The sequence below is a fragment of the Xyrauchen texanus genome, chromosome 9, assembly GCF_025860055.1.
Source record: "Xyrauchen texanus isolate HMW12.3.18 chromosome 9, RBS_HiC_50CHRs, whole genome shotgun sequence".
NCBI lineage: Eukaryota > Metazoa > Chordata > Actinopteri > Cypriniformes > Catostomidae > Xyrauchen > Xyrauchen texanus.
This window is the reverse complement of record NC_068284.1, coordinates 45,565,526-45,593,381: the sequence shown is the minus strand read 5'-3', so window position 1 is coordinate 45,593,381 and position 27,856 is coordinate 45,565,526. Positions and strand designations below refer to the sequence as shown.

At 38.4% G+C, this 27,856-nt stretch overlaps 1 protein-coding gene across 1 annotated transcript; it reads left to right on the top strand.

Moving 5' to 3' along the window:
- Positions 1-243: 243 nt before the first annotated feature.
- rnf126 (ring finger protein 126) lies at positions 244-27,580 on the top strand. Its single transcript, XM_052134437.1, has 9 exons — positions 244-338; positions 7,364-7,422; positions 8,070-8,127; positions 11,465-11,700; positions 14,728-14,796; positions 14,883-14,952; positions 15,865-15,958; positions 21,521-21,636; positions 25,950-27,580. The coding sequence occupies exons 1-9, from the start codon at positions 264-266 to the stop codon at positions 26,100-26,102; spliced, it is 930 nt and encodes a 309-aa protein (XP_051990397.1). The 5' UTR covers positions 244-263; the 3' UTR covers positions 26,103-27,580.
- Positions 27,581-27,856: the final 276 nt, after the last annotated feature.

The window sequence follows — 27,856 nt, the reverse complement described above, 5'->3', positions numbered from 1 at the left end:
AAACAAATAAATTAACTTGATTTCAAGATACATTCTCTCAAAACACGTCTTAGTACTCTAAAATTCAATTTAACATCTGAGATAAATTGGTTTAGTTTAAGAGAAGGTAAGAAGTTATTTCTAGAAAACAGGACAATAGGGTTTCGGTGTGTAAAGTCGAGTTCCAAACGCGTTCCGTACGCGCTTAGTGCGTTACATTGGTTGTCCCGCCCGGGCTCCCGTACTTCGCCTCATTCTCGCTGTCAGTCGCTACCGCAGTGAAGATGGCGGAAGCTCCTGTGCGGCCCTGCCGGTTCTTCTGTCACCGCTGCTCGGAAGAGATCAGCCCGCGCCTCCCGGTAAGACAATGTGGGCTTCACTACATTCGTTCGAATGCTGTGAATCGGTATTTGTTCCTTTAACGGACCGACCGAGCTCATTTATCAAGCGTTTATCCAGTGCTAACGGTGCTAATGGTTGCCAATAGCAACAGTCATGATTAAAAGGAGCATTTCATTAAATATCTGTTCATTTGAGGCGTGTGGGATTAAACACACGGACTCTGAGTGTATATTTAAAGGCTTTTCAGAGCCAAGCAGTTTGTGTAACCTGCCTTGCCTTGATGGCAATACAAGAAGGCTGCTGGTTAGGATGCCAGCTGGTTAGTTTTTTGTAACTAATTATGGCTAATGAGTAATAATGACTATATATCGAGAGGTTGTGTTGAATTTCTGTGTTTATTAACTGGTCAGATGTTGATGGCTTGTCTCTCCTGTGTTTGTGAGGTGTTTCTGGTGGTCTGTTGTATGAAATCTGCTTGTTGGCTTTACTTAATATTTTTAATATTGTCATACTGTGATGATTGATGCTTGTGTTTCTTGTGCTGTTCTGTTGTCTAATATCTGTCTGTTAGCATTTATATCTAGTCTGTTAAACTGTAGTAGGCTGAAAATAGAAGCAGACCAATATATAGTTTTTTTCAGATTAATCAGTGCCGCTTTTTGGAAGTATCTATGCCTATAGCAGCCGATAGTTTTTGTTTGTGTATGAAAATCATAATTGACGATTATTTAAATTGATATTGTAATTGCGATTATTCGTTTGATTAAAATACATATAAGTGCGTAAAATCATGCCGATACGGGTCAGGAGCTTCAGTTAATGTTCACATCAACCATCAGAATGGGGAAAACGTGATCTCCGTGATGATCTGGGGGTGCTTCAGCGAGGCTGTAATCGGACAGATTAGTCTGTGTGAAAGACGTATGAATCAAGCTACATACAAGGTTATCCTGGAAGAAAACTTGCTTCCTTCTGCTCTGACAATGTTCCCCAACTCTGAGGATTGGTTTTTCCAGCAGAACAATGCTCCATGCCACACAGCAGGTCAATCAAGGTGTGGATGGAGGACCACTGGATCAAGACCCTGTCATGGCCAGCCCAATCTCCAGATTTGAACCCCATTGAAAACCTCTGGAATGTGATCAAGAGGAAGATGGATGCCCACGAGCCATCAAACAAAGCCGAGCAGCTTGAATTTTTGCACCAAGAGTGACATAAAGTCACCCAACAGCAATATGAAAGACTGGCAGAGAGCATGCCAAGACGCATGAAATTTGTGATAAAAAATCAGGTCATTATTTGAGGTCTGAAAACACGGCATCTTTTTAGTTTTTTGACCAGTTGTCATTTTCTGCAAATAAATGCTCTAAATAACAATATTTTTATTTTGGGAGAAATATTGTCAGTACTTTATAGAATAAAACAAAAATGTTCATTTTACTCAAACACATACCTATAAATAGTAAACCAAGAGAAACTGATCATTTTGCAGTGGTTTCTTAATTTTTTCCAGAGCTGTATATACTTTTATTGTATATATGCATACATATACTTATATTGTATGTATTGTATATACAAAACTCTTTATCTGGTGAATATAGGTCGACCGATAGTGGATTTCACAAGTTCGAATCCAGGGCATGCTGAGTGACAGCCAGGTCTCCTAAGCAACCAAATTGGCCTGGTTGCTAGGGAGGGTAGAGTCACATGGGGTAACCTCCTCATGGATGCTATAATGTGGTTCTCGCTCCCGGTGGAGCGCGTGATGAGTTGTGCGTGGATGCTGCAGAGAATAGCGTGAAGCCTCCACACACTCTACGTCACCGCGGTAATGCCCTCAACAAGCCACGTGATAAGATGTGTGAATTGACGGTCTCAGACGCGGAGGCAACTGAGATTTGTCCTCCACCACCCCGAGTGAGGCAAGTCACTACGCCAACATGATGACCTATAGCGCATTGGTAATCGGCCATTCCGAATTGGGGAGAAAATAAAATAAAAAACAAATAGTGCATTGTAACGAAGCCAATTACCCGTTGTATTTCAGGCTTGTTTATAGTGAGAAGTACCATGTTATGCACCAAATCTTAATTTTTCTGGTTATTATTTGGAATTTGGTTGCACACAAAACTGCTTTTGGGATTTTATTCATTTTGGACTCCTGTAGCCTCAGTGTGTGTGCCCGTCATATAGGGCTGGGTATCAAGTTCGATACATTTTAGGCACCGACTGAATTGCCTCTAAACAATTGAGTATTGACAAATGTCTTGTCGTTTGGTACCAAATTTCGAGACATAAGGGGTTAATCTCGTCAGTGATAAGCATGCAGCATGCTAGATGTGCCCAAATCTAAAAGTGCTGGTGATTGGCTATGTTTAGGCATCAATAAAAAACACTAGTTTACGCCCAGAGACGCGGCTCACACGTGAGGCTGTAGTGTGTATACGTCCCAAACCCCATACATGTGAAAGATGTGGAAAAGGTCAAAAGTGTGGCTACGTTTCACCTGGCTCGATGCCAACAGTGCGCAATGCAATATTTGTGACAAGATAATTGCTGCCAAGACCGGCAACATGACAACTCTGATGAAGCACTTGACAGTGCACGGAATAAACTGCAAGAAGACCGAGCCGGTGCAGTCATCCTCTCAGCGTCATCCTGCCACAGAGCCTCCTTCAACATGCCCACCACACGAGTCCTCCTCCAAAACTACTGATGAATGCAGCGACACTATGACTGGGACACTGACAGTTAAGGTTAACGTTTAGCAAACAAACCAACAAACAAAATCGGCTAACTTGTAGTGGTACATGCTTGTGTACATGTTAAATTAACGTTTCTGTGCACGGTGACATAGTCCTATAAACTGGGACCTACGTAACGTTAGATATTGTTTGGATGTATGGCTATAGATAGCTAGCTAAATCGATGCTAAAAATGCTTTAAGGTTGACAGTTTAGCTTTCTTGTTTTTTCTTCACATTAATGTTATAGCCTCTGTCCATGCCACGATAAGCTTGACGATAAGCTTTTGAGTAATTTTCGATATTTATCCAGTATGTAGTGTTCTACATCTAGAAATGCATGCTGCTATAAACGCTAGCAGTTTGGTTTTCTTATTCAATTCCTTCCGATGGAAGCCAAGCGTCAAGCTCGCAAGGTGGATTGTAAAATTGACAGCAGCGCAGGGCAAGCGGTTCCCTAGCGTTGGGAGTGGCTTTGTGTGGATTTCTTCCCCGTCAGTGGAAACGCAGCCTCAGACTGTATGAAGTTGCTATTGCCCCCGCTACGCAGGTCACCGCGTTCAGGATCCCAGTTTGATTCCATCTTGACCGCAGGACATCGTGACGACGTTACGCCCTCTCATCGTCTCTAGTGAGCAGCGCGACAAAACAAAAGCGCCGGTTACATCATATCTGATCTTTCTGCGCTGTATTCTTGAATATTTTTCTCTAGCACTGAAACACGCTTCACTGATGCCCTGTCCCAGTCCGCACCCGCTTCCTCTTTTCCCCACGTGTGTAAACATGAGGTGCGTGTTTCCAGAGCGCCTTTAGACCATAACGTTTTTTCTTTCTAAATTGAGTTTTATTAATCAGCATTTTCCAAGCCTTTAATAATAAACAAATGGATCTCAAGAATAATGGTCCATCATTCCTCAGTCGCAAGGGCTTCTATGCCCCCATACTTGGATATCTGTATATAAAGAAATATGAAAATAATTTTAATGTGAAAAAAAAGAAAAAGGAAAAAAAAAAATATATATATATATATAGGCCTATATATATATACCTTCATTATGATTCAAAATGAACAGATCATCTTATAACATTCATATCCAACTGCACTCAATTGATAAACTCAATATTGTAATATTTTCATAGAAGATCCCTCAGACACCACTGCATTAGCTCTGTCTGGGCCCCCAACGCAGTTTTGTAAAGACTGTTAGACTGTTTAGGATTTTGTTTTCTGTTCATTTTTTGGAAATTAAAAAAAATGTGCTATGTGCAAATGTGATTGAATATCGTGATAAATATCGATATCGAATGATATGAAAAAGAATATCGTGATTATATTTTTTGCCATATCGCCCAGCCCTGTTGCTGATTAATCGATGCCGATAGTTGCTTAATTGAAACTATCGTTATCTGTAAAAATCTATGGCGATATTATCCACTTTTTTTTTTTTATTCCTTTGTGTATCATTGACTAAAACGGCATGCCATTCTTTATGTGGGCTACACATTCAAAACAAGCTTAGAATTGTCCCTGAATGGTTTTATTGCATAAAAAAAACAAGTTTTAAAATTTTTGAATCTCACACTGGCCCCGGGCCATCGGGCAGTCCTTATTGTCGAGCCCTACAAAACCCTTCATCTGGAGAATATATATATATATATATATATATATATATATATAGGATATAAAAAGCATAATTTAGTTATACGGTACTTAGAGCATTGTAATAGAGCTCTGTCTCTGAAATTTCAAAATAAAAGTCCCCGGTGTGTTTCGGGCTTGTTAATAGTTAAAAATCCCATATAATGAACCAAATCTTCATTTTTTTGTCCCTGATTATTATTGGGATTTTAGTTGAACAATAAACTAAATCTGGGATTTTATAGATTTTGTCATGGTAAGGAAAGACTATAAATCATTCTATAAGGTGACTTTAAAAACTATCGGCCAATTAATCGGTTATTGGCATTTTTCACCATCATAGTTAATGTATCGGCAAAACTGCCTTGATCCACTGTCGGCTTTACTATCAGTGACGAGTAACCCAGAACACATCAGGAATTAATCTTAAATTATGGATCCATTTTATTTGTTCTACATGCCACTTCTTCAGCTCTAAGGCAACATGAACCCAATGACCTTTCCAAAAGGATCTCCATGTGTTCTTTCATGTGTAATGTTTCACAATGTTCACAGGGGAGCAGAGAAGAGAATATGTGCTTTGACAAAGCTCTTTTGATGTTTCGTCATCATTCAGTCCTGTTGTTATCCTGCTTGTATTGTGCAGAAACTCTCGAAAAAGCACAAATGTGAAAGAACGTCATTCACACAGTGCTGTGGGTCAAATGGAGTTCATGATTTACACTGCAGAAATCACTGTGCTGAAATGTGTGTACATATTTCTTTCCCCGTGAACACAAAAGGTCAAATTTGGAAGAAGATCTTTTTTATGTAATTTAATAAAAAACTACCAACATAAGCAGGAAAATGATTTGTGTGCTAATCGCTTAAGGCCGATTTATACTTCTGTACTTCATGTAGTTGCCAACATGGTGGTTTGTATTTATAGTCATGCGTTGGTGTGTTTGTGTCGTTCTGTGAGTACACTCCCAAAATGCTTATTGGGAGAAAACGTCTTCATTTCTGAAATTATTTGGTTAGACATTTCATAAATAAACAAAACCAATGTCATTTTTGGAGTCAAAAGTATTAATTAAATTATTGTAGCATTAAAAACAAGTTGCGAACAAAATCTGTTGTATTAAGGTACAAATTTATTGTTATATATGTTGCCTGCCATGCAGATCAAAAATCAATCAATCATACTTGATGCTTGCTCTTGAGTTGCATAAATAATAATAAATATTTTTTTGGCATTCTTTGACACTCCGTGCTGAAAAAATAAATCACCACCATATTAAGAAATAACTACTTGGTTGACCAACACAAAATGGGTTTTAAAGCTTATATGCTGGAATTTACAATACAGCAAAATAACCAACTCTTAAGCTCTTTAACTCTGGGGCATTTTTGGGCTGTCGTCACCAATGTTTCACACTCAAATGTAAAAGCTTACCATTTACACATACTGTGGACTAATTGTCAAAAATTAGTCGCATATTTTCAGTGACAATAAGCTTTAAAAAAGAAAAAAAAAAAAATATGACTCCAATTATTCATAAATAATATTGTATATGTTTACAATCTTATGATGAATAGAACTTTGTTAGCATGTAATTCTAGTTCTGTTTACTCCATCTCCCTCCATAAACTCTATTGCTATTCCACTAGATCCCAGCAAGTACTAGAAAAATATATTTTTTCATCCTCATATTCCATCACAAAATGCCGATCTGAAATGTAGGTGGCGCTCTAATACACCTCAGCTCTCGCAGATGTGCTCGTCCATGGACATTCAGTCTAATTTTCAGTTCATGCACCATTCCCGTTGTTTCATTGAATATCTCGGCCTCTGAGTGGACTAGAAGCTCAATCTAGATGTCGTCATAAAACTGAGATCCTCCCCTTTGCAATAGATCATTGAATTATTCACACAAGCAAGCTTACAGACAAGTAAGAAACGGCTAATTGTTTAGGAAATGCCCTAAGGTTAAAGCAGATATTTCGAACTGTGGTATCAGGGCAACAAAATAAACTGTACTGTCACATTCCTGTGAATGAGAGATTTTATTTGAGATATGATTTTCTATTTAAGTGCTATTTGAAAGACTTATATTCATATTAATATTTCTACCACATGACACTGAATGGTGGTGCTGAATTGCTTGGAAAATGTTTTCAGGCCTTATTATATTGTGTAACATAAATGCAGAAGTGATGGTTATCTATGGAAAGTTCAGATTCTATGTTTACAAATGATATGACATATGCCTGACTTATGTATTTGGAGACTTGAACATTTTAAGCGTAAACATTTTCCGTGACATAGCGCTCACTTTTGGACCTGCCGGAGGGTCCGTAGAGTTAAAGAGGTCAAACTAAGAAATTACTAACAAAATGGGTATTGTTTTAAAGCTTGTACACTGCAGTTGACAATACATATAGGAAATATACCCAACTCTTAACAAGTGCTTTCAACTCTCCATATGAAGACTTTAGTGCCAGATGCTTTCGGTTAATTACGGCTTTACAGCTGAAGTCTATGATACTGTCTTTAAAGGACGGTCTGCTGTTATTTAAAAAATGTGCAATGTGTCCTAAAAATACTTGATAGACCACTTGCAGTAAAATGTCATATATCTGGGAATCTGGCATTAAATTGTTATGATTTTTGTTTGCAGGATTACATCTGTCCGCGGTGTGAGTCTGGATTCATTGAGGAGTTAACTGAGGAGGGCAGGTAAAGTATTGACCTGCTGATCTGGATAACTAAAATCCTTAAAGGAATAGTTCACCCAAAAATGAAAATTCTCTCATTATTTACTCCCCTTCATCCAATCCCATGTGTGTATGACTTTCTTTCTTCTGCAGAACACAAACAAAGGTTTTTAATAGAACATCTCATCTCTGTAGGTCCACACAATGCAAGTGAATGGTGACCAAAAAACGTAAGTTCCGAAACGAACATAAATGCAGCATAAAAGTAATCCATACGACTCCAGTGGTTAAATCTATTTAGTCAGAAGTGCTATGATAAGTGCGGGTGAGAAACAGATAAATATTTAAGTCCTTTTTTACTATAAATTCTCCTCCCTGCCCAGTAGGTGGCGATATGGATGAAGAATGTGAATCACCAAAAACAATAGAAGAATGTGAAAGTGAAAGTGGAGATTTATAGGAACAAAGGATTTAAATATTGATCTGTTTCTCACCCACAATTATTATATCAATGCAATGATGAGAGAATTCTCATTTTTGGGTGAATTATACTTTTAATTGTTAATTATCATTCCCAAACAAGTGTATGCCTCACTTTTCCAAATATTCTGATATTTGCAGTTTTGTAAGCAATTTTGTTAGCAGTTGCTATGGTCTTTATTTCTCCAGAGCTGAGAACGGGTCCACATCTACAGCCTCTAATGATCAGAACCGTCCCCCATTTGAGGTGAGCGATCTCTGATATCTTTAAAAGCACCATCATTGTTGTGTTGAAGATTGGGCAGTTTTGTTAAGTCTACTTTTAAAACGTTGTGTGTGAGGGCAGTTACTGAACATACTTCTGTTTTAAGAACAGTCCAGTTTTGTAAGGAATATGAAAAGAGATTAATTAAAACAAAAGTATTGTTAATGTCCTAAAACATTTATATAGCATAAGACGGCATTATGTTGTTAGGCTTAATAGTGCATTTAAATTTCATTGGATACACAGATGAATGTGTGTAAATGATAAACAAACAGATATTCCTATGAAACTATGCCAAGTTATTATTTACATTTTAAGTTGCAAAAGCATGCATTAATACGCAAATAAGATGCTAATTTGTTAAATTCCTAAATGTTTTGCATGCATCATTAACCAGGTAATCTTTTCAGTAATATATGACTTTCAATAACATTTTAAAAACTATTTTGGAACAAATGTTTTTACAGACCATTTTTGATATAAAATTTCCATGTTTCATACATTTCCGAATCTACAGACTAAAAATGCAATGTTGATCATTTATTGTGTTATTTATTTATTTACATTCATGTATTTTTCAGACCCTTTAATGCAAAGCAACTTACTCAGAGTATGCATTTTATGGGCCTAATGAAATAACTGCACATAATGTAATAAGTATTACAATATTGATGTATTCAAATTCATAATACAATAATTTTCTCAAAGCCACGTAATATAAAATCTTAAGCTCATATTGCAATAATGTTTTGCACATAACGAAATAGTTTATTTTATGAGAAATGTATTACATTATGAACACACTGTAGCAACTTATAATGCAATAACACTTCATAATGTAATAGCAGAAAATAATTAAATAAGGGAAAACAAGTGTGCAAATGAAACAATGTTTACAATATAAAAATTCTCTCAACATAAGTTATGAGGACAATATGTAGTAATAGTTATTACATTAAAAGAAATGTAGGCTTATTAGGATACATTGTGAACTCAAACATTTTCATAAAAATGACAAATTTTGTGATTTATGACCTGCTCCTTCATTTTCAGTTGCTTTGATCCAGAAACACATTTTAAGTAACATATATTAATTATGTAATTATCACGTTTCTAATCATTGTTGAGAGTCTTTTAAATGGCTGTCATAAAAACGTGTTAATATTCTGCAAAAATGTATAATGCGTTTATAATTTTAGCGATATACTTCTCTATAGATAAGCTTTTCATTTTTCTAGCTATGTAACGAGCTAAGGACATTATTGGCTAAATCTTGGGGTAACGTAAATGTTCTTCAAGCTGTTATACTGACGTCTCCCCACGGTTGAAACAGCTTAGGCGGATACACTAGGGACGATACGTGAATGTAAGTTGTACTGTATTTTTCATCATGCCCTCAGATGTACATTCATGTATTGTTTCATGTTATAACTTGTATTAAAGTGAAGAAAATGATCGGTTCACTCGCGCTCCGTGCTGCCATTTGAACTGAGGCAGATACCACGATCTGTCACTGCATTAAAGACGATCAAAAGAACAACCTTAGTTTAAGACTAGATTTCCATTGAAGTAATTTCAATGTTTTTATGCCTAAAAATGATACTTTTAATTTTGAGAAAATTATTACACCGATCATCCACAACATTAAATCCACCTGCCTAATATTGTGTAGGTCCCCTTTGTGCCGTCAAAACAGCGCCAACCCGCATCTCACAATAGCATTCAGAGATTATATTCTTCTCATCACAATTGTACAGAGTGATGAGAATTGGTGCCAGACGGGCTGGTTTGAGTATTTCTGGGATTTTCACACACGACAGTCTGTAGAATTTACTCCGAATGGCGCCAAAAACAAAAAACATCCAGTGAGCGGCAGATCTGTGGATAGAAACACCTTATTGATGTGAGAGGTCAGAGAATGGCCAGACTGGTTTGAACTGATAAAGTCTACAGTAACTCAGATAACCACTCTGTACTATTGTGGTGAGAAGTATATCATCTCTGAATGCTATTCTGAGATGCGGGTTGGCACTGTTTTGGTGGCACGACGGGACCTACACAATATTAGGCAGGTGGTTATAATGTTGTGGCTGATCGGTGTACATTACGAATATTTTTTTTAACATCAATAATGTAATACTTATTACATTATGTGCAGTTATTACATTATGCTTTATTACATTATGAGTTGTGACATGCATTATTGTTCATAACATAGTTGAAAAGCTGAGTGTAAAGTTTGGTTGTTGCATGTTTAGTAAAAGTTGAGATTTGTGCTTCACACTGCAAAAAACAAATTTTTTCTAAACAACTTTAAAATGCATGGGTCTCTGGGATCCTTCCATGGGCTTTTTTAGCCATGGTTCTCCCATGATGCAATTGAGTCGGTCCCCTGTAACTGAGTAAAATATATTTTTTTCTATACTTCTAATCAACTACCTGAAATCAATAGTTTTATATTGCCATTGTTTTTTACTCCGTTACATCATTCACAATACTTCATGGGATTGTAGTTCTTTACTTTGTGAAAGACCGTAAGTACACAGTCTTTTACCTGTTGTCTTTTTGTCCAATTTTCAAATACTTTTTTGCCTCAAAGCAAAGTTTGTAATGTTGTGAATCACCTCGGAGCTGGTTGGTATGGTTCATGTCTTAAAACACTTTTATGGAGAAATATATGGAAAGTGGGTGGGCACTTTTACGCTCTATAGATGACAAGCATGCAAATCAGAAATGTATACTCTCCCAAGACCCCAGTATTGCTTAGAAAACCACAGAATGTACATTTAAAGGGACAGTTCACCATTTCAAATTTCTGTTATCATTCACTCGCTCTCATGCGGTTCCAAACCAATATGACTTTTTATTTCTACAGTCACCATTCACATTCATTTACATTTATGCATTTGGCAGATGCTTTTATCCAAAGCGACTTACAGTGCACTTATTACAGGGATAATCCCCCCAGAGCAACCTGGAATTAAGTGCCTTGCTCAAGGACACAATGGTGGTGGCTGTGATCGAACCAGCAACCTTCTGATTACCAGTTATGTGCTTTAGCCCACTATGCCACCACCACTCCATAACAATCATGTGTTTCCATACAATAAAAGCAAATGGTGACTGAGGTTGTCATTCTGCCTAACATCTCCATTTATGTATCATAGGAAAAAATCAAGTCATTCAGGTTTTGAACAACATGAGGGAATGATAACAGAATTTTCATTTTTGGCTGAATTATCCCTTTAAGAATTTTCCGTGCATGAATCCCGTTGCTTGTTAAAAGCTCATTAAAGCATTGCCTGCTCTCCTCCGGCAGAATGTAGACCAGCACTTGTTTACATTCCCGCATGGTTACGGGCAGTTCGCTCTGGGGATTTTCGACGAGGGCTTTGACTTCAGGGCGGGTTTGCCTTCGGAGGATAACCGTGATGCAGAGAACCGCAGAGAACGGGAGATGGCCTCGCGGCAACGGTACGGTGCAAGACAGCCGCGAGGACGCCACATTCCCCGAAGACAAGGGGCACGGCATGAGGGCGTGCCAACCTTAGAAGGGTAAGAATACAGCAGATGGTACTGTGACATCACAGAACTAGTTTGTACTGGAGAAATAATTCAGTCTGTTTTGCATTTTGTTTTTGCAAATTAATTTTAAAATGAGTCCCACAGTCTGTGAAAACCTGGTATGCAGGCCTGGTAAAGTCATGTGGGGTCCAAAAGTCTGAGAACAATAATAAATCTTCTGCTGCTTTGTATTTTCTAATTTAATAATAACTTTTCTATTACAAATATATATTATCAGCATAACTGTTTGAGTGAAAAGTATTTGTGTCCCCTTTTTTCTTTAACGTCAGCATGCACTCAAGCTGGCATGGACTTCACAAGTTTGTGCAAACTGATGGTTATCCGGCATGGTTTGAGAAAAGGGCATCAAATGTGGTTCAGTGAAAGCAAGGAAATCTGACCGTCTTTACAAAGGTGTTAACATGGTCAATGATACAAATTTGCTAAATTTGGTTATATTGATTTAAAAATAGTGCAAAATCTTAAATGTTTTTAATCCATTTCAAAATATTTTATTTATTTTTGTTTTTAAATATTTTGAATTATTCATTAATATTCAAAAAAGCTAATGTCACTAAAGAGCTACATGTGTTGCTTATATTTAAAGGGATAGTTCACAAAACTTTTAATTCTCATCATTTACTCACCATCATGCCATCCCAGATGCCTATCACTTTTTTCTACAGGGCACAAGCGAAGATTTATAGAAGAATATCTCAGCTCTGTGGGTGCATACAAAGCAAGTGAATAGTGGCCAGAACCTTTAAGCTCCAAAAAGCACATAAATGCAGCACATAAGTAACCCATACAACTCCAGTAGTTTAATTTCTTCTAAAGTGATCTCTTTGGGTGAGAAACAGATTCATATTTAAGTCCTTTCACTGTAAACGTTCACTTTCAGATGCTCTCCAATGCGTGTTTATGAGAGGAACGAGTTTATGCAGCCTCCTTATGTGCTTTTTGGACCTACAAAGTTGGGCCATCATTCACTTGCATTGTGTGGACCTACAGAGCTGAGATATTCTTCTATAAATCTTTGTGTTCAGCAGAAGAAAGAAAGTCATACACATCTGGGATGGCATGAGAGTGAGTAAATGATGAGAGAATTTTCATTTTTAGATGAACTTTGACTTTAATAATAGTGTATTTTTGAACTCTCGAATATCTTGATTTTGACATTGTTGTTTTTAAGTGAATAAATAAAAGTGCATTTCTAGTTTCAACATTATTTGTACTTTAGACATTTGTTTCGTTGGACAAGAAAAACTAGCTTCATACCATGTGACCCACATTTGGTGTAAAAATGTGGGTCACATGTGTAAAAATAAAATAATGACACGGTCACCTTTTAGAAGGCTATTTTATTTTATGTGTAGTTTTCCTCCAAAATCAAAGGTGAAAATTGTCCTTTTGACCCCCCTCTACAAACTAATGGATTACTCGACTAAATATTTATCCATGGCATTTAATATTTTGGCTTTCATCATTATTTATGTTTATCTTTCTTCTGAAGTACTATTAACAAAATCAAAAATTTCAGCTTGGGGAGTTTCTGAAATTTGGTTGATTTGACATGAAATAGCCCGATTAGATATTGGGCCCTGTTTTAAGAGTACAAGCGTTATGCGCAGGGCATTAGGCATGGCCATGAAGTTTTGTTTTTTTCGTGCAAGCATGCGCTAAGTCTTGGCACAAGTGGGTAAAAAGGCGGGACCAAGTGCAATTTTAATCGGAGGGTCCATTTATTCCAGCTCTTCGTCCTATTATATAGTCCATTCTTTAAAGCACCACAGCACATTCATAACTCTTTGGTAATGTAAATAGACTGTATGCAATAAATTCGGAAAATTGCTTTTTTTTTGTGCATTAACTGCGTTCTTGGTGAATGTCAGGCGTATTTCTATGACAGCGACACACTCCTTTTTATGCTCATGGCAAATGAGTCTACTCTACAGAATTTGGATGTATTCTCCATTAAATTAAGTAATTATTATTAATCATTTTCTTCTACTGACACAAATCATGGCTAGTATTAACAGTGATTGTATCGGCGCGCACTTCACTTCTACAGGTTGATTTTGAAAAATGTCATTTATTAATTGAAATTTCAAATTACAATTCAAACGAAATGAAAATATAGTAAAAATAACAAAGTGGTTAAAAAAAAAAACATACTAAATCCAAACATTTTATCCTCTCTTATTTCTTTCAGTCTCTTAAAAATCACTCTACGACAAAGAAGGAAAACTACTAGTCAAAATTAAACAATAAATACAATTGTAAATATAGAAGAATAATAATACTTCTAAACTTTAACTATAAAAATAATAATAATTGAAAAAATAAACCATGAACTCTAGAAAGTGTAACACAAATCTCGTAATTTTTTGTTTCAACAAGCGGCAGCAGCAGTGATTGTCATGGACATCATTTGATGTTCTGTACTTTCAGAATTTGGGCATGAACTTTATTACCATCCGCTGGTGGAATCTCCAAACTGCAAATGCAGGAACTGAATTTGGACTTTGCACTGAGAAAAGGTGGTAACGCACAATGACCTATTTCTCAGGAAAATAGCAATTTGCCACTTCATTTACATCCAATACTCCCTCATATTGCGCGCCTACAGCCACAGTAGCGCAAAGACTCCCCACACCCATTTGTGCTTTGCGCTGGCATGAAAATTGATAAGACGATGCGCACACTTACGAAAATAGAGCCCATTAAATCCCAGATTTTCAGACTTTAGGTAGACTACCTGTAATCCGATCTAGTTATACTCGGCTCTAAAATATTTCATAGACTAGAAAAAAATCCTCATCCAGTAATCGACTGGGAAGCTTGTGGGAAAAGTCACCAAACTTGTGGAAAATATCAAAGATGTGGGCGGCCACTGTCTATTGTATTTAATCAGCAAAAGCTTGTTCATTATTGTAGATGATTAAAAAATAATATTTTGTCATTTATTTTAAATCTCTTAAATGTGTGGCTGATTAAAATAATGGTTTGTTTTCACAGAATAATACAGCAGTTAGTTAACGGAATCATCGCTCCGACAGCTATGCCAAGCATGGGAATAGGGCCATGGTGAGTTATTCTCCTATTTATTTTCCTCTCTTTACATCATTTCTCTGTCATGATGATTGGCTTTATACTGCTGCTCTCTCTTGTAGGGGAGTGCTGCACTCAAACCCAATGGACTATGCATGGGGTGCTAATGGATTAGACGCCATCATAACACAGGTAATATACCACACGCTGTCTGTCTCAAGGTTATGATGCTTTATAGCAGACACGCGTCAATGCCGAAAAGCTTTGTGGTTGGGATCTAAACATGGCAGCTGTGAATATTTAATGCATTAGTGTGGATATAATGTGCTCTGAAATTTTAGGGAATGTTATAAACGTAACAATATTACATTTATATACACACACCGAGGGCCGCATGCCGGTTAAATTCAATAGTAATGCACCAAGCATAAACTGCCTACTTTTAGTATATTGAACGGTTTCTTGGTGCTTATTATTACTATCAATAATAAATATACTTTTTTGAACAGTTAGTAGGTACTGTGTGTCACGTGGGAGTATGCTGTGCGCATTTGGCTTCTGTTTCTCACTGGCATTCCTGTGTTGTTCTTATTATTATACCGTTATCTCCGCCTTCTATCTCTCGGCTGCTTGTTAGGGAGGATGTGTTAACTGTCCATTTGCTATACTTCCTGTATTTACTCTCATGTAAAACGACCTTTGGGTTCAAGAAAGGCGCTTGTAACACAGTTAAGGATGGGCAAGGAGGAGGCGAGAACCGGCTTGTCAACATAAATCATAATTTAATGCAAACTGAACTTAAAATACACAAATATTAAACAAACACACACACGACGGACATGCCCGTAATTCTCTCTCTCTCTCGAACCATCGTCACCGGCCGCCTTTATTCCTCGCGCGCCTCATCAGGCCGATTGGGGACCGGGCGCGATATTCCGACCCGGCCCTGCCCCCCTCTGCTCCACAGCGCTATATTATCAATCTCAAAACCAAACATTGAGTGACTTATTGCTTTTTGTTTCTCAATGCAAATAGTATGAAACACTACAGAGCTCTATGATGCATTATTACATACTTTTTTCTCTCCGTTGTGTCTTCCTGTAGTTATTAAATCAGTTTGAAAATACGGGTCCCCCTCCAGCAGACAAAGAGAAGATCAAGAGTCTCCCAACTGTCCAGATCACAGATGAGCACGTGGGTAAGTACATAGGTACTGTATAGGGCTGGGCGATTAAAAACTATCTCGATATTTATCGGGATAAAAAACAAAACAAATCGACAATATCGATGATAAGCTTTTGGGTAATTTTTTTATGTTTAGCCTGTGTTCTACATGTGGACAATCAGCTGCGGGTCACTAAACGCAAGCAGCTCAACTTTCTCAGACTGTATGAAGTTGCTAACATTAGCTAGCTTGCTAACAATTAGGCTACGGCAGTCACCGTGGTCTGGGTCTGCACCCCAGATTGATTCCATCCGGACATCAATCCACTAGACATAATGATGGGGGCTGCATTCTCTCATCGTGTTTAATGAGCAGTGCTGTGTACACCAGATCTGATCTTTCTGCACTGTATTCTTGAATAGTTTTCTCTAGCACTGAAAAAGCATTTATGCCCTGCCCCACTCTGCACCCTCAGCACGCGGTGCCTCATGACTCGATGTGCCACATAAGTCATCTTGGCTCCAGAGCGCCTTTAGACCATAACGTTTTTCCCTTCTAAATGTAGCTTTATTAATCAGCCTGTTACAAGCCTATTTATAATAAACACACGCATGTCTGTTCAATTGTGAAATTAATCATCATCACTGACATGGATGACAAGACAATAAAATGACTAGTTTGTAGTCTAGTCTTTCTCACTTTAATGAATATATAAAAATAGTCCATTCAGACTTTTACATTTTCTAAATTTTCTCTCAGGGGATACCCACTGAACCCCAATACGGGATCATTCCTCAGTCGCATGGGCTTCTATGGCCCTGTACGGCTGTCTGAATGTAACGAAATATACAAATAATTTGAATGTAAAACTATGCAGTATGCTTCAAAACGAACAGATAATCTTTTACCATTCATATCCAACAGCACTTGATTAATGCACTCTTTAAATATTTTCAAATTTTGTTAGAAGATCCTACAAACACCATTACATTGGTCTCTGTGCCCCCAATGCAGTTTTGACTATTTTGACTTTTTTGAAAAAAAAAAAATTTCTTCTGCCAATTTTGGAAATTAAAGAAAATGTGCTGTTGTGAATGTATATCGTGATAAATAATGATAAGAAAATGAATATTATGATGTATTTTTGGCCGTATCACCCAGCCCTACTACAGAACCAAACACCGTTCTCTCAAATTACTGCAGCATATTCTGACCTACAGAATTAAAGTTTATGTTAAAGTTTATGTATACCTAAACAATAAGAAAAACGCCATATAGTTTATAAAAGAGTTTACAGTCCTAAACCCTGTCAGAAACGATTTCACTGCACTCTTGTAGTTTAATGAATTGTCTTTTGATAGTTCTGGCAGTAGAGACTGTATTACACAAGTTAGTTCCATACCTACAATCTGATTGGCCAAGTGGTGTTCCAAGAGTGCTAATAGTTAGCATACAATAGCACTCTTGCCTATGTAATATTGCTTAATAAAATGAGTAATGTCAGTCAATAATTTTTTTTTTCATCTCGATTAATCACATCCTTTTTTTTACTTAATTGCGATTAATCGCTGATTTTAAAAGTGCTCTGACCAGTGTTTATGCTGGTTTATGCTTTATTAACGGTAAATGCATTAACCACGATTAAGAAAAATTACCGCGTTTAAATTAAACTTTTCGTATTTATCTCACTGCTCTAAACAAAATATTATAAACAATGTTTTATTTAGTGCTGTTTGTCCATTAAATTTTTTTAATCATGATTAATCACATAATTTTTCATAGTTAATCGCAGATTTTTAAAGTGCTAAAATTATACTCTATTTACTTTCTACAGGAGTGGTGCAAAATGCTGTCCCATGCATAAATAAATATATTTAAAAGGGCATCTATAGGCATCTGACACACATTTATAAAAGTCAAGTTGAGTTCTAACAGATGCAATAGAAATAATTAATGTAATAACTTTACAAGTCTTTCAAATAGTGGTTTATAAGCTCTTTTCAGTTGGGCAGCACATGTCCCCCAATATAACCCCAAAAAGTACACTTGAAAGTTAAACACCTAAATGTTTTTTCATATTCTTTTTAACACTTAATCCTAATTTAAATCTTGTCCTACTAAAGTTTAGTTTACATCAGTTTTTCTACCTTTTATTTATTTAGAGGTGAACATTTCTGTCCCCCATTTTTGTATTTTTTTTATTGTCAATACCGAAACAAACACAAAAAGACTCTCTTGACTGAAGCGAAACTTGGCCACACCCCAAACCAAGTGACCGGGAAGACATATTAAGCAATTTCCTCTAGCTGGACCATGTTGTGAATAGATGTATTGTAACACTTTGAAATAATAGTGTTTTAAAGTCAGAAAACCTGGATGTGTTTTTAAAAAGTGTCATTACCAAACGTGTTGTTTTTCTCATAAAACACAAGATGTGATGTTCGTGACTTTCCTCTGTTCAAATGATTGATGTCTGGAATTCTACTGTGCTGACATTTTAATATAAGGGCGAGATTATCTTGAATTGTCAAACCCGAAACAGTCAATACCGAAATAGTTTTTCTCATTACCGAACAAGCTATAGTTGTTGCTATGTTGACGTATTTGTTTTGGTTGTGACATTAAGATTTTATGTATAAAAATGTATATAATTTATACATATACATATTCTCACTGGCCACTTTATTAGGAACACCTGTACAACTACTTATTCATGCAGTTATCTAATTAGCCAGTCATGTGGCAGCTGTGCAGTGCCTAAAATCATGCAGATGTGGGTCAGGAGAATCAGTAAGAATAGTGAAGAAATGTGATCTCAGTGATTTCGACTGTGGCATGATTGTTGGTGCCAGACGGGCTGGTTTGAGTATTTCTGCATCTGGATGCCAACAAAATGTTTAGCATTTTTAATGCGCATTTTGAAAATTAGACTATAGCAAATGCAAAACATTGCATGTTTCCATGAACTGTAAATGCACATTTTCTTGAGGGCGCCCGCCTTTTTGTCATGGAGCAGCTGAACGAACTCTTTGCTTCAGGGAGAGTTGTATTTGGTGTAATAAAGCAATTGTATATTATGTTATTAAATGCTGCCATGGAGACGATGCAGAATAAGTGCAATAGCTCACATAATGAGGGCTCAAATGGCTATTCCCTTTCGCAGACAGCCTCCATATACCTGGGAGCACCCGCACTCAAAACAGTTCTGGTGGATTGTGAGGACCCACTTTAATGACGATCTGTGGGTGAAGTGCTTTTGACTAACCAGGGTAATGTGTAGGGTTGCCAACGTTTTGCCATGGGAATACGGGACACTAGCATTTTGAGCCCTTCAATACCGAACAGGGTTCCGCCTCAAGCATTTAGACGTTTTTCCTCTTGGACAGTTGGCAATCCAAATGGGAGTGGGAAGTTTTCAGCCAAAATATGGGACGCCCTGGCTAAAATGGGACAGTTGGCAACCCTAGCTACGTTTGAAGAATTGTGTGCCATAGGTCGGGCCTTTTGTTGAGCCAGTCATGTCAACCTCTTGCACACCTTTACCATCCGACGAGCGCATCGCCATCGCGCTTTACAAATGGTCATGAGTCATCACTAATGCGAAACTCTAGAAAATCCACCTCCTCCTAGCGCAATAAATTGTATGGGAATTTTGAGAGTTTATTCGCATATCAAGGGTTTCCATTCAGTATATCATACGTGCAATTTCAAAATGTGCATAAAAATAGTTGGATGGAAACACAGCTTGTAACTGCTGATCTCCTGGGATTTTCATGCACAACAGTCTGTAGAATTTTCTCAGAATGGCGCCAAAAACAAAAAACATCCAGTGAGCGGCAGTTCTGCGGATGGAAACACCTTATTGATGAGAGAGGTAAACGGAGAATGGCCAGACTGGTTCGAACTGACCAAAAAGCTATGGTAAGTCGGATAACCACTCTGTACAATTGTAGTGAGCAGAAAAGCATCTCAGAATGCACAACATGTCCAACCTTTAGTGGATGAGCTACAACAGCAGAAGACCACGTCGGATGCTTTATTAAGACCATAATATTCTTAATAAAAGTGCTCAGTGAGTGTAAATATATGTATATTTTTTTACTTGTAGACTGATACAGGCAAATAGACACAAGAGATGCAAATATGCCCAAGAGTACAGCTGAGTGCCTACAATAAGAAAGAACATAATGGTAATATAAGCTCAAAAAAATTATAAAGTGGATTTTGGGTTGAATCAACAAAAAATGAATAATACTTACCGTAGTTGTTTCCTATTTATTACAGTTTTTTTGTTGTTTCGATATTGACGAAAATGTGCAAATATGAGACACTTTGTGAAAATTCATTAAAATATTTCAGTGTACCCATAGTGAATTTCAGATACAATGCCATACAAATGTAAAATACATTTGGGAAGAAGTTTTTTTAAAACGCCAACCCTGAATTTGCACCACTTCTGTAGAATGAACCATATATTCTTTTAAATGCACAATTTCTCTCATAGGAAATAAAACAAAACAATAAGTAACTAATGCTTTACTAAAAATTTCCAAACAAAGCTTTCCACAGTATAAAGATAGAAACCAAAGTCTAATTGGGAGTTTGACTAATTGAAAGAACTGGTCCCCACATAGGTTGTGTTTTCATTGCAATGGGCATTAAAGCTCTAACACTCTCATCCTCCATAATACTTATATCGGCCATCTGACTGTGGCTAATCGCTTTGCTAAAGAGGTTGTGCAGCGTCACGATTCGTGTCAGGGCGTCAACGCCAGCGTCAAGTACCTCTTTGAATCCACAAGAAAAGTGCACCGCTTCCTCCACTTCACGTGCTTCTGTGGTAATTAAATTGTGCCTTAATGAGGCTGCAAAGTGCTTAATTTCTGCCACAAGTCACATCTGGGCTTATTTTGTTAAACAAATAGTGCTAAGAGCTCCTTTCCCCCCTCGTTTGATCACCAAAATGGCTATTGTGTGTGTGTTTTGTGGTGTGTGCATCAGTGTAATGACTCCCGGTGGACACATCGCAAAGGTAACGCCGTGGTTTATGCTTTATTTTTTACGATAAATGCGTTAATTGCGTTTGAGAACATTTTACACGTTAAACTTTCTACATTAATCGCATGCGTTAACATGTTACCTGTGAGATCATTTTTATATTCACTTAAAATTCACTTATTTGATCATGTGAACATGTTGATGCATGATTTTACTTGAATCTTTTTTTCAGATTTTACTTTTATTCTCAGTCAGAAATGTATTATTAACCTTTAAATGCATAAGTGTTTAGCTAAATATTATTACATACCTCTGGTCTTTAATGACCTGGCACTTATATCGATCACAAATGAATCTACAGAATGCCCAGTGTGAATACATTTTTTGTTTTAATAAACAAAAACAAGCACAATAGTATAGATTTATACTATTTGCCATCATTATAGCGTCACACTATATAATTTCTAAATTGATACATAATGTACAGTGCTAACACAGTTTGCACTGACAATCAACATGTGCTCCAATTATTCATAATATAACGATGAACCATGATGAGTTTGATTGCGATATGTAACGTGTTTGTTTGCCATTCAGGTGCCGGTCTGGAGTGCCCTGTTTGTAAAGAAGACTACAGCGCCGGAGAAAATGTTAGACAGCTTCCCTGCAATCATCTCTTTCATAACGACTGTATAGTTCCATGGCTTGAGCAGGTGCCACTTCTCTATTCTGTTTTATGGCATTCATCCACTCTTAATCATTTAACTCAGTTGAACCGGATGTGCGCAAACTTCTGACATCATTATTTAGCTGTCAGTGAGTCATTCAGAAAGTCCACATCAATGTGTAGTTTCATTAGTTTACATAAGATCTATACTGAAAGATAGGGCTTTGTCAATTTAATTTCTGCAAACGCCTGAGGACTGGCAAGTTTGGGTCACTTCTGTTATGCAGAACATTTTGAACTCTGCAACTCTGCACAAAATGAATATGCTTGTGTTGTAATTTAGGAACCATTTCTATAAAAGAGTACTAGACGTTCAGAAATGTATTATTGACCTTTAAATTCATGGGTGTTTCACCAAATATTATTACATACCTCTGGTCTTTAATGGCCCGGCACTTCTATCTATCCCAAATGGATCTGCGAAATGCCCAGCTAGTGTAACATTTTCAAGACAATTAACAAATAACAGAATAGAACATATTCTAATATATTTTGTTTAATATGTTTTATTTTTCATATATAAAGATGATGCAACAAATATAGAACAGGATTCATTATTTTCACACTTAATTTTCATGAGATACAACTGGCACTTATTGAGCTACACATTACACATAAGCTACATATATGTATTTTCTCAGGCACATTTTGAGTCTAAATAAACAAAGATCACAGTTAGTGGAATGGAGGAAGTTGGAGATGGCATTCAGCGACACAGATCAGTACAGTCTCTTCGGCTTGTGTCTCATAACTCTCTACTCACAGGCGTCTGCTCTTAAAGCCAGATTGATGCCAGGTGATGATCCTTACCATTCTCATCCCCTGATCTCGCTCTCCATTCACAAGCCGGCACTCAACCACGCCCCCACCACCACATACCCCCATCGCCCGACTCAGGCCAGGGAGCCATTTTGCCTGCCCAGTACCCCCCCCCAACAGTCATCTGCGCCCCCGGTCTGTGGACCACCTTGAACTTAAAAGGCTGAAGAGCCAGGTACCAATGGGTGATCTGCTCGTTGGTATCCTTCATGCTATGGAGCCACTGGAGCAGGGCTTGGTCCGAACAGAGGATGAAAGCCCGTCCCAGGAGGCAGTACCAAAGGGGACCGCCTGAGGACCGCCCTCTTGATTGCCAGACACTCCTTCTCATCAGTGCTGTTCCTCGCCTTTCTCGCCGAAAGCTTATGGCTGATGTACAGCACTGGGCGCTTCTCCCCCTCCAACCCCATGGACAACACAGCTCCCAACCCCCTGTCTGATGTGTTGGTCTGCACAACAAAAGGGAGAGAATAATCAGCAGCATATAACAACGGCCCCCCACAATGCACAGCTTTAACCTGCATAAAAGCCTGTTGGCATGGCTCTGAACACTGGACTGAGTCTGGGGCTCCCTTTTTAGTGAGATTGGTCAGCGGGCTGATGACGTCCAAATAATTAGGCACAAACCTCCTATAATATAATATAATATATTACTGCCTATAATATTACTAATTTATATTACTAATATTAATATTATATTACTGCCAGCCCCAGGAACTGTCTCACCTCCTTTTTGGTCTTGGGTCTCGGGCACGCCGCAACCACTGCGATCTTATCAATTTGGGTGCGCACCTGCCCATGACCCAAGTGCAACCCCTGATACCGTACCTCCACCTGTCCAATTGCGCACTCCTTGGGAGTCCCGTCAGTCACAGCGACCATAAAACCACCCCCAGACGATGCCTATGCCGCTGGCAATCATTACTGTATATATTGATGTCATCCAGATAGGCAGTGGCATACGCAGAGTGCGATCCAAGGACTTGGTCCATAAGGTGCTGAAATATAGCCAGGGCCCCAAACAAACCAAAAGGAAGTGTCACGAATTGATGTAAGCCAAACGGTGTGGAGAAGGCCTTTTTCTGATGGACATTGGTGTTAAGGGGATCTTCTAATAACCCTTCGTTAAATCCAGTGTCGAATAAAAGCAAGCCTCTCCAAACCGACATTGCAATGACCATACATGGATTTCTATAATCCACACAGAACCGGACCGAGCCGTCACTCTTCGTCACACCACTGGGCTGGCCCAGTCACTGTGGGATTCTTCTGTTACCCCCATATCGAGCATGGCATTTAATTCTTCTCAAACCTCTTTTTTTTTTTGTGCTCAAGTAATTGATAGGGACAACTGCGTTTTACTTTGAGTTTTATGAGGTTTGTATGACCGGGAAGGGGCGAGAACATGGCCGAGAATTGTCTTTGCAATCGGGCCACGTCTGTGATTTGCAACGGTGAGAGGTGGTCCCCACAAGTGACCAGGGTGCCACGATTGGCTTTTAAGTTCATCTCTTCCCCGAGCTTCCTCTCTGGTACCACCATTGCCAAAGCCACGGGGACCACCTCCCTCCACGGTTTTAAGAGTGGTAGATGTTTCATGCTCCGCCCCATCCATGCGTTTAACCTCATAATCGACTCCCCTGACTCGCCGTGGGACCTCAGAGCCCTTGCCACTTTGCAAAATTTAGAGCTTGATGTGGATAGTAGTACAAGGATTTTATTAATTCCTGTAGCCAAGCTCTCCTGTTATACAGCCGGGTCTGACGTTCTTGAGCCTGTAGCAAATTCGCCTGTGATAGTTGCCCCAATGTGTGGAGTTTTGCTCTCAGGTCAAGAACATATAGAATTTTGTTTGTCCCCTCCCTTATGTCATCCTGTCACAGAACTGACATGGATGGCCCCAGCTCCTCCTCCCCAGCCAGCGCATCACAAATCCCACACCGAAACGCTCTGTTACAGGACCCATCTCCACAAATTTCCCTTAATAACATGGAAAATGCTGGCCGATTAGTGCCCAAAATTAGAGGATGCTTTTGTCCCCAAAAGGTAATCATCACACATCTTACTTTCACCTTATGACTAGCACCCAAAGCCTCATCTTGAACCAGGTATTGATGGATGGAGGTTTGGCTGCAACCCGAATCCACCAAGGCCTGGTATATACCAGCTTGATCGGGGGCTCCCTGTGGCGCGTCAGGGACCCGACCCACATCGCCTTCCTTTTCGGAAGTCATGGGATGAACTACTCCAGTAACACCAGATTGATGACAGCCATGACGTCGCGTTGCTCAGCCGGCAACCACCTCCGACAGGTGTCCCACTTGCTATTGTTTACTCCCACTGCTTCGTCAAATAGCAATGTCAAATGTAAATCAAATCAATCACTGAAACTAGAGGTAGACCGATTGTAACGGGTGAAGTCTCTGCTTAAGGGAAAGGAGGAGGCGGGAACCGGCTGAGCAGTCAATGTAAACTTTTAATGGTAAAAAGAAACTGAAACATAACATAGAACACACACACGCAACGGCCGTGTGTGTCTCTCTCTCAAACTGGCACCCGGCTCGTCTTTATCATCGTCCCGGCTGATTAGGACAATTCAGCACCGGGCTTGCGTCCTCACGGCCTGGCCACGACGTCCTCCTCATCACACTCCTCCACTGCCCGATTCAGTCTGGGGAAACCTCCGGTGTGACATACTCCCTTCCCTTTCTGTTGGGGAGGTGTTGCCCTTCCGGCAGTTCTTCTGTCGGCAGGTCTTCCCCAACTCTGGAGCCCTGGGAGAGATGAAAAAAAGGGAAAACTTGCTCGCCGGTCCCCGGACACACTGTCACCTGGTCCTCAGCCACTCCTCTGCCCTCTAGTAGATGACAGCTGCTCCTCCCCTGGCGGATGGCAGTGGTTCCTCCGACTCCCTATTGACCTTGCAATTTTGCCTTGTTTTGTTACACTATTCAGAAGAGAAAGATTGAGGAATAATAAAGAGATGTGGACATAAAAAGATTGAGGAACAGGGGGCAGAATGAAGTCCCGAGATATGCATTTATGGGATAATTATAATGTGATTATATACACAATGGCAAGAAAAATGACAGTAACTGGTTTCATCTAATTTTGCAACATAACATTTATTTGTTTGTTTTAAAATCTTCAAAATCTTAAAGCTTTGGGTTTTTTTCAGGTTTAAAGGGATAGGTCACCCAAAACTGAAAATTCTGTCATTAATTTTTCCCAAACCTGTATGACTTTCTTTCTTCAGGGAAAGTTTTTCATTTTGGGGTAAACTAAATGCACGTGCTTTCTTGGGTGATAGTAAAGTATATAGTAAGACAGAATGGCTGTTTTGCAACATACTAAAACACAGATCTCTTAAAATGTGATTTTGAATGCCAGATTTCTAATGTGATCTCAGACTTTCAGATATGACTTCAGTTTACAGATACAAGTAACGTTCGTGTGCGTATGTGTTTCTCTGATTCCCAGCATGACACGTGTCCAGTGTGCAGGAAGAGTCTGAGCGGGCAGAACACAGCCACGGATCCGCCCGGCCTATCAGGGATGAATTTCTCCCCCTCTTCCTCATCCTCTTCCTCCTCCAACTCTCCAAGCAACGAGAACGCCACCAACAACTCGTAAGACCTCAGCGCACATCCAGAACACATGAACATATCATCTCAGCTCGACAGAGCTCCCTGGCCAACAAACCACACCTTTTACCTTCCATTGATAATGCAGCCATGCGGCACTGAACTGAAAACGTGTGGAACCAGGGTTGGAGATAAACCTCTCAGCCCGAAACATGCATTTTACAAGCCCTGAAACGGACAAGCAAAACCCAGAAGAGAAAATGTACTCTTTTGTTCCTTCAGTATTTTGTTTCTTTTTTCTTTTTTTTTTTTAAACCGATGAACTCAAGAACGATCATTCCTCCAGAATTCAGCGCACACAGCGGGCGGGCGGTAGCACCTGTCCGTGTGACGTGGTTATAATCAGCAGAACGCACAAAAAAATGCTGAGAAAAAGAGAGAGATGAAGGCAAAGTGGAAGAGGAGGTCGTACGATGCTGAACAGCAAGATGATAGTGCCGGAGTTGAACAGCATTTTAGAAGCAGACTTTGTGTCTCTAAGAAGAGGGACGTGTTCAAATAAATCCTTGCTTTTTAACCATTTGATTTTTATTTTAAAGATAAAAGAGGATAGTGTGTACCTGCGTTAGGGTGAATCTCACGCAAAACTGGCAAGAACGAGCCCAGGTCAGATTTCACCCCAAAAGTCAAAAGATAGAAATGCAAAATTATCTTTTGCTAATCAAAAATGATGTCTACTTTAAGACCGTTAAGATTATTTTCATGACAATTAAGTACATTTACACAAATGTACTAATTCCATTAAGGTAAAAAAATCTTGTACATTTAATGTTATTAATGATCATTTTGAAATTGAAAATATATATACTTCATGGTAGTATAGTACTGGCATTCATTTATTCTGTTTTAAATAAACATTTGTATTACAGTTATTCCACTGTAATGTGCGAAGTTGACAAAGAATAATGCTGTAAGCGTAATTTGGTTTATGCAAATACAATTTCTTAACTTTGATGTTGGTGAAATGTGACCTGGAGAGGATTTCGTGAGATTCACTTATATAGTCATATTTATTAAAAAGCAGAAAACCTTGTAAAAAGCCAACTGATCGAATAATATCCAACTGAAGAAAACACTGAGTGTAGGTTACTTCACCCAATATTTATTTGCCCTGTAAGTAATTAGCAAAGGTAATGAGACCATTGAACAAACAGAAATGTGTGAATGTCTCTGACAGCATTTGATGTGAATTCCTAAATTTAGTATCATCCTTACAACTCATAACGAAAATATTGTTTTCGTTTTCCACCCTGCATTTTTGGATTTCTTTCCAAACACCACCCTGTAACATAAAATCACTCTTCTTATTTTTTTTCTCTCCGTATATCTCTCTTGACACACAGTTGTCTTATCTCACATGCCTACACATATTCAATGACTTTCAGTTCAAGGCAACGTTTTTTTTTAACTTATTTTAAGTTTAATGATTTGTTTTTGTAAATCCTAATAAAATGAGAAGAATGTACCATGCTGATGATGAAATGTTTCATAAAAACTCATTGGTCTCTTCACAGATCACAAAAACAAAATATCCATTGGCTCGAGAGTTTCTGTTATTTGTTTCAACAAATTGCTTTTACCACATATACACACATTCAAAGCACTGCAACTCACAATACTGACCAGGGATCTTTGTGTGAGGAGATATTAGTACAGTACAAGTTCATTGTTATTTTATAAAGTGAGTACTAGGTAGCTGATCACACGATTTCAACATGCCAATCTCAAAAGTGTTTAGTGGAG

What these genes read in the sequence shown, in the direction of transcription:
- rnf126 (XM_052134437.1), top strand. Translation starts at nt 264, where the DNA reads ATGGCGGAAGCTCCTGTGCGGCCCTGCCGGTTCTTCTGTCACCGCTGC. An exon ending in GGCGTGCCAACCTTAGAAGG is followed by an intron (nt 11,701 to 14,727) that starts GTAAGAATACAG and finishes TTGTTTTCACAG; the next exon opens with AATAATACAGCAGTTAGTTA. An exon ending in TAGTTCCATGGCTTGAGCAG is followed by an intron (nt 21,637 to 25,949) that starts GTGCCACTTCTC and finishes TCTGATTCCCAG; the next exon opens with CATGACACGTGTCCAGTGTG.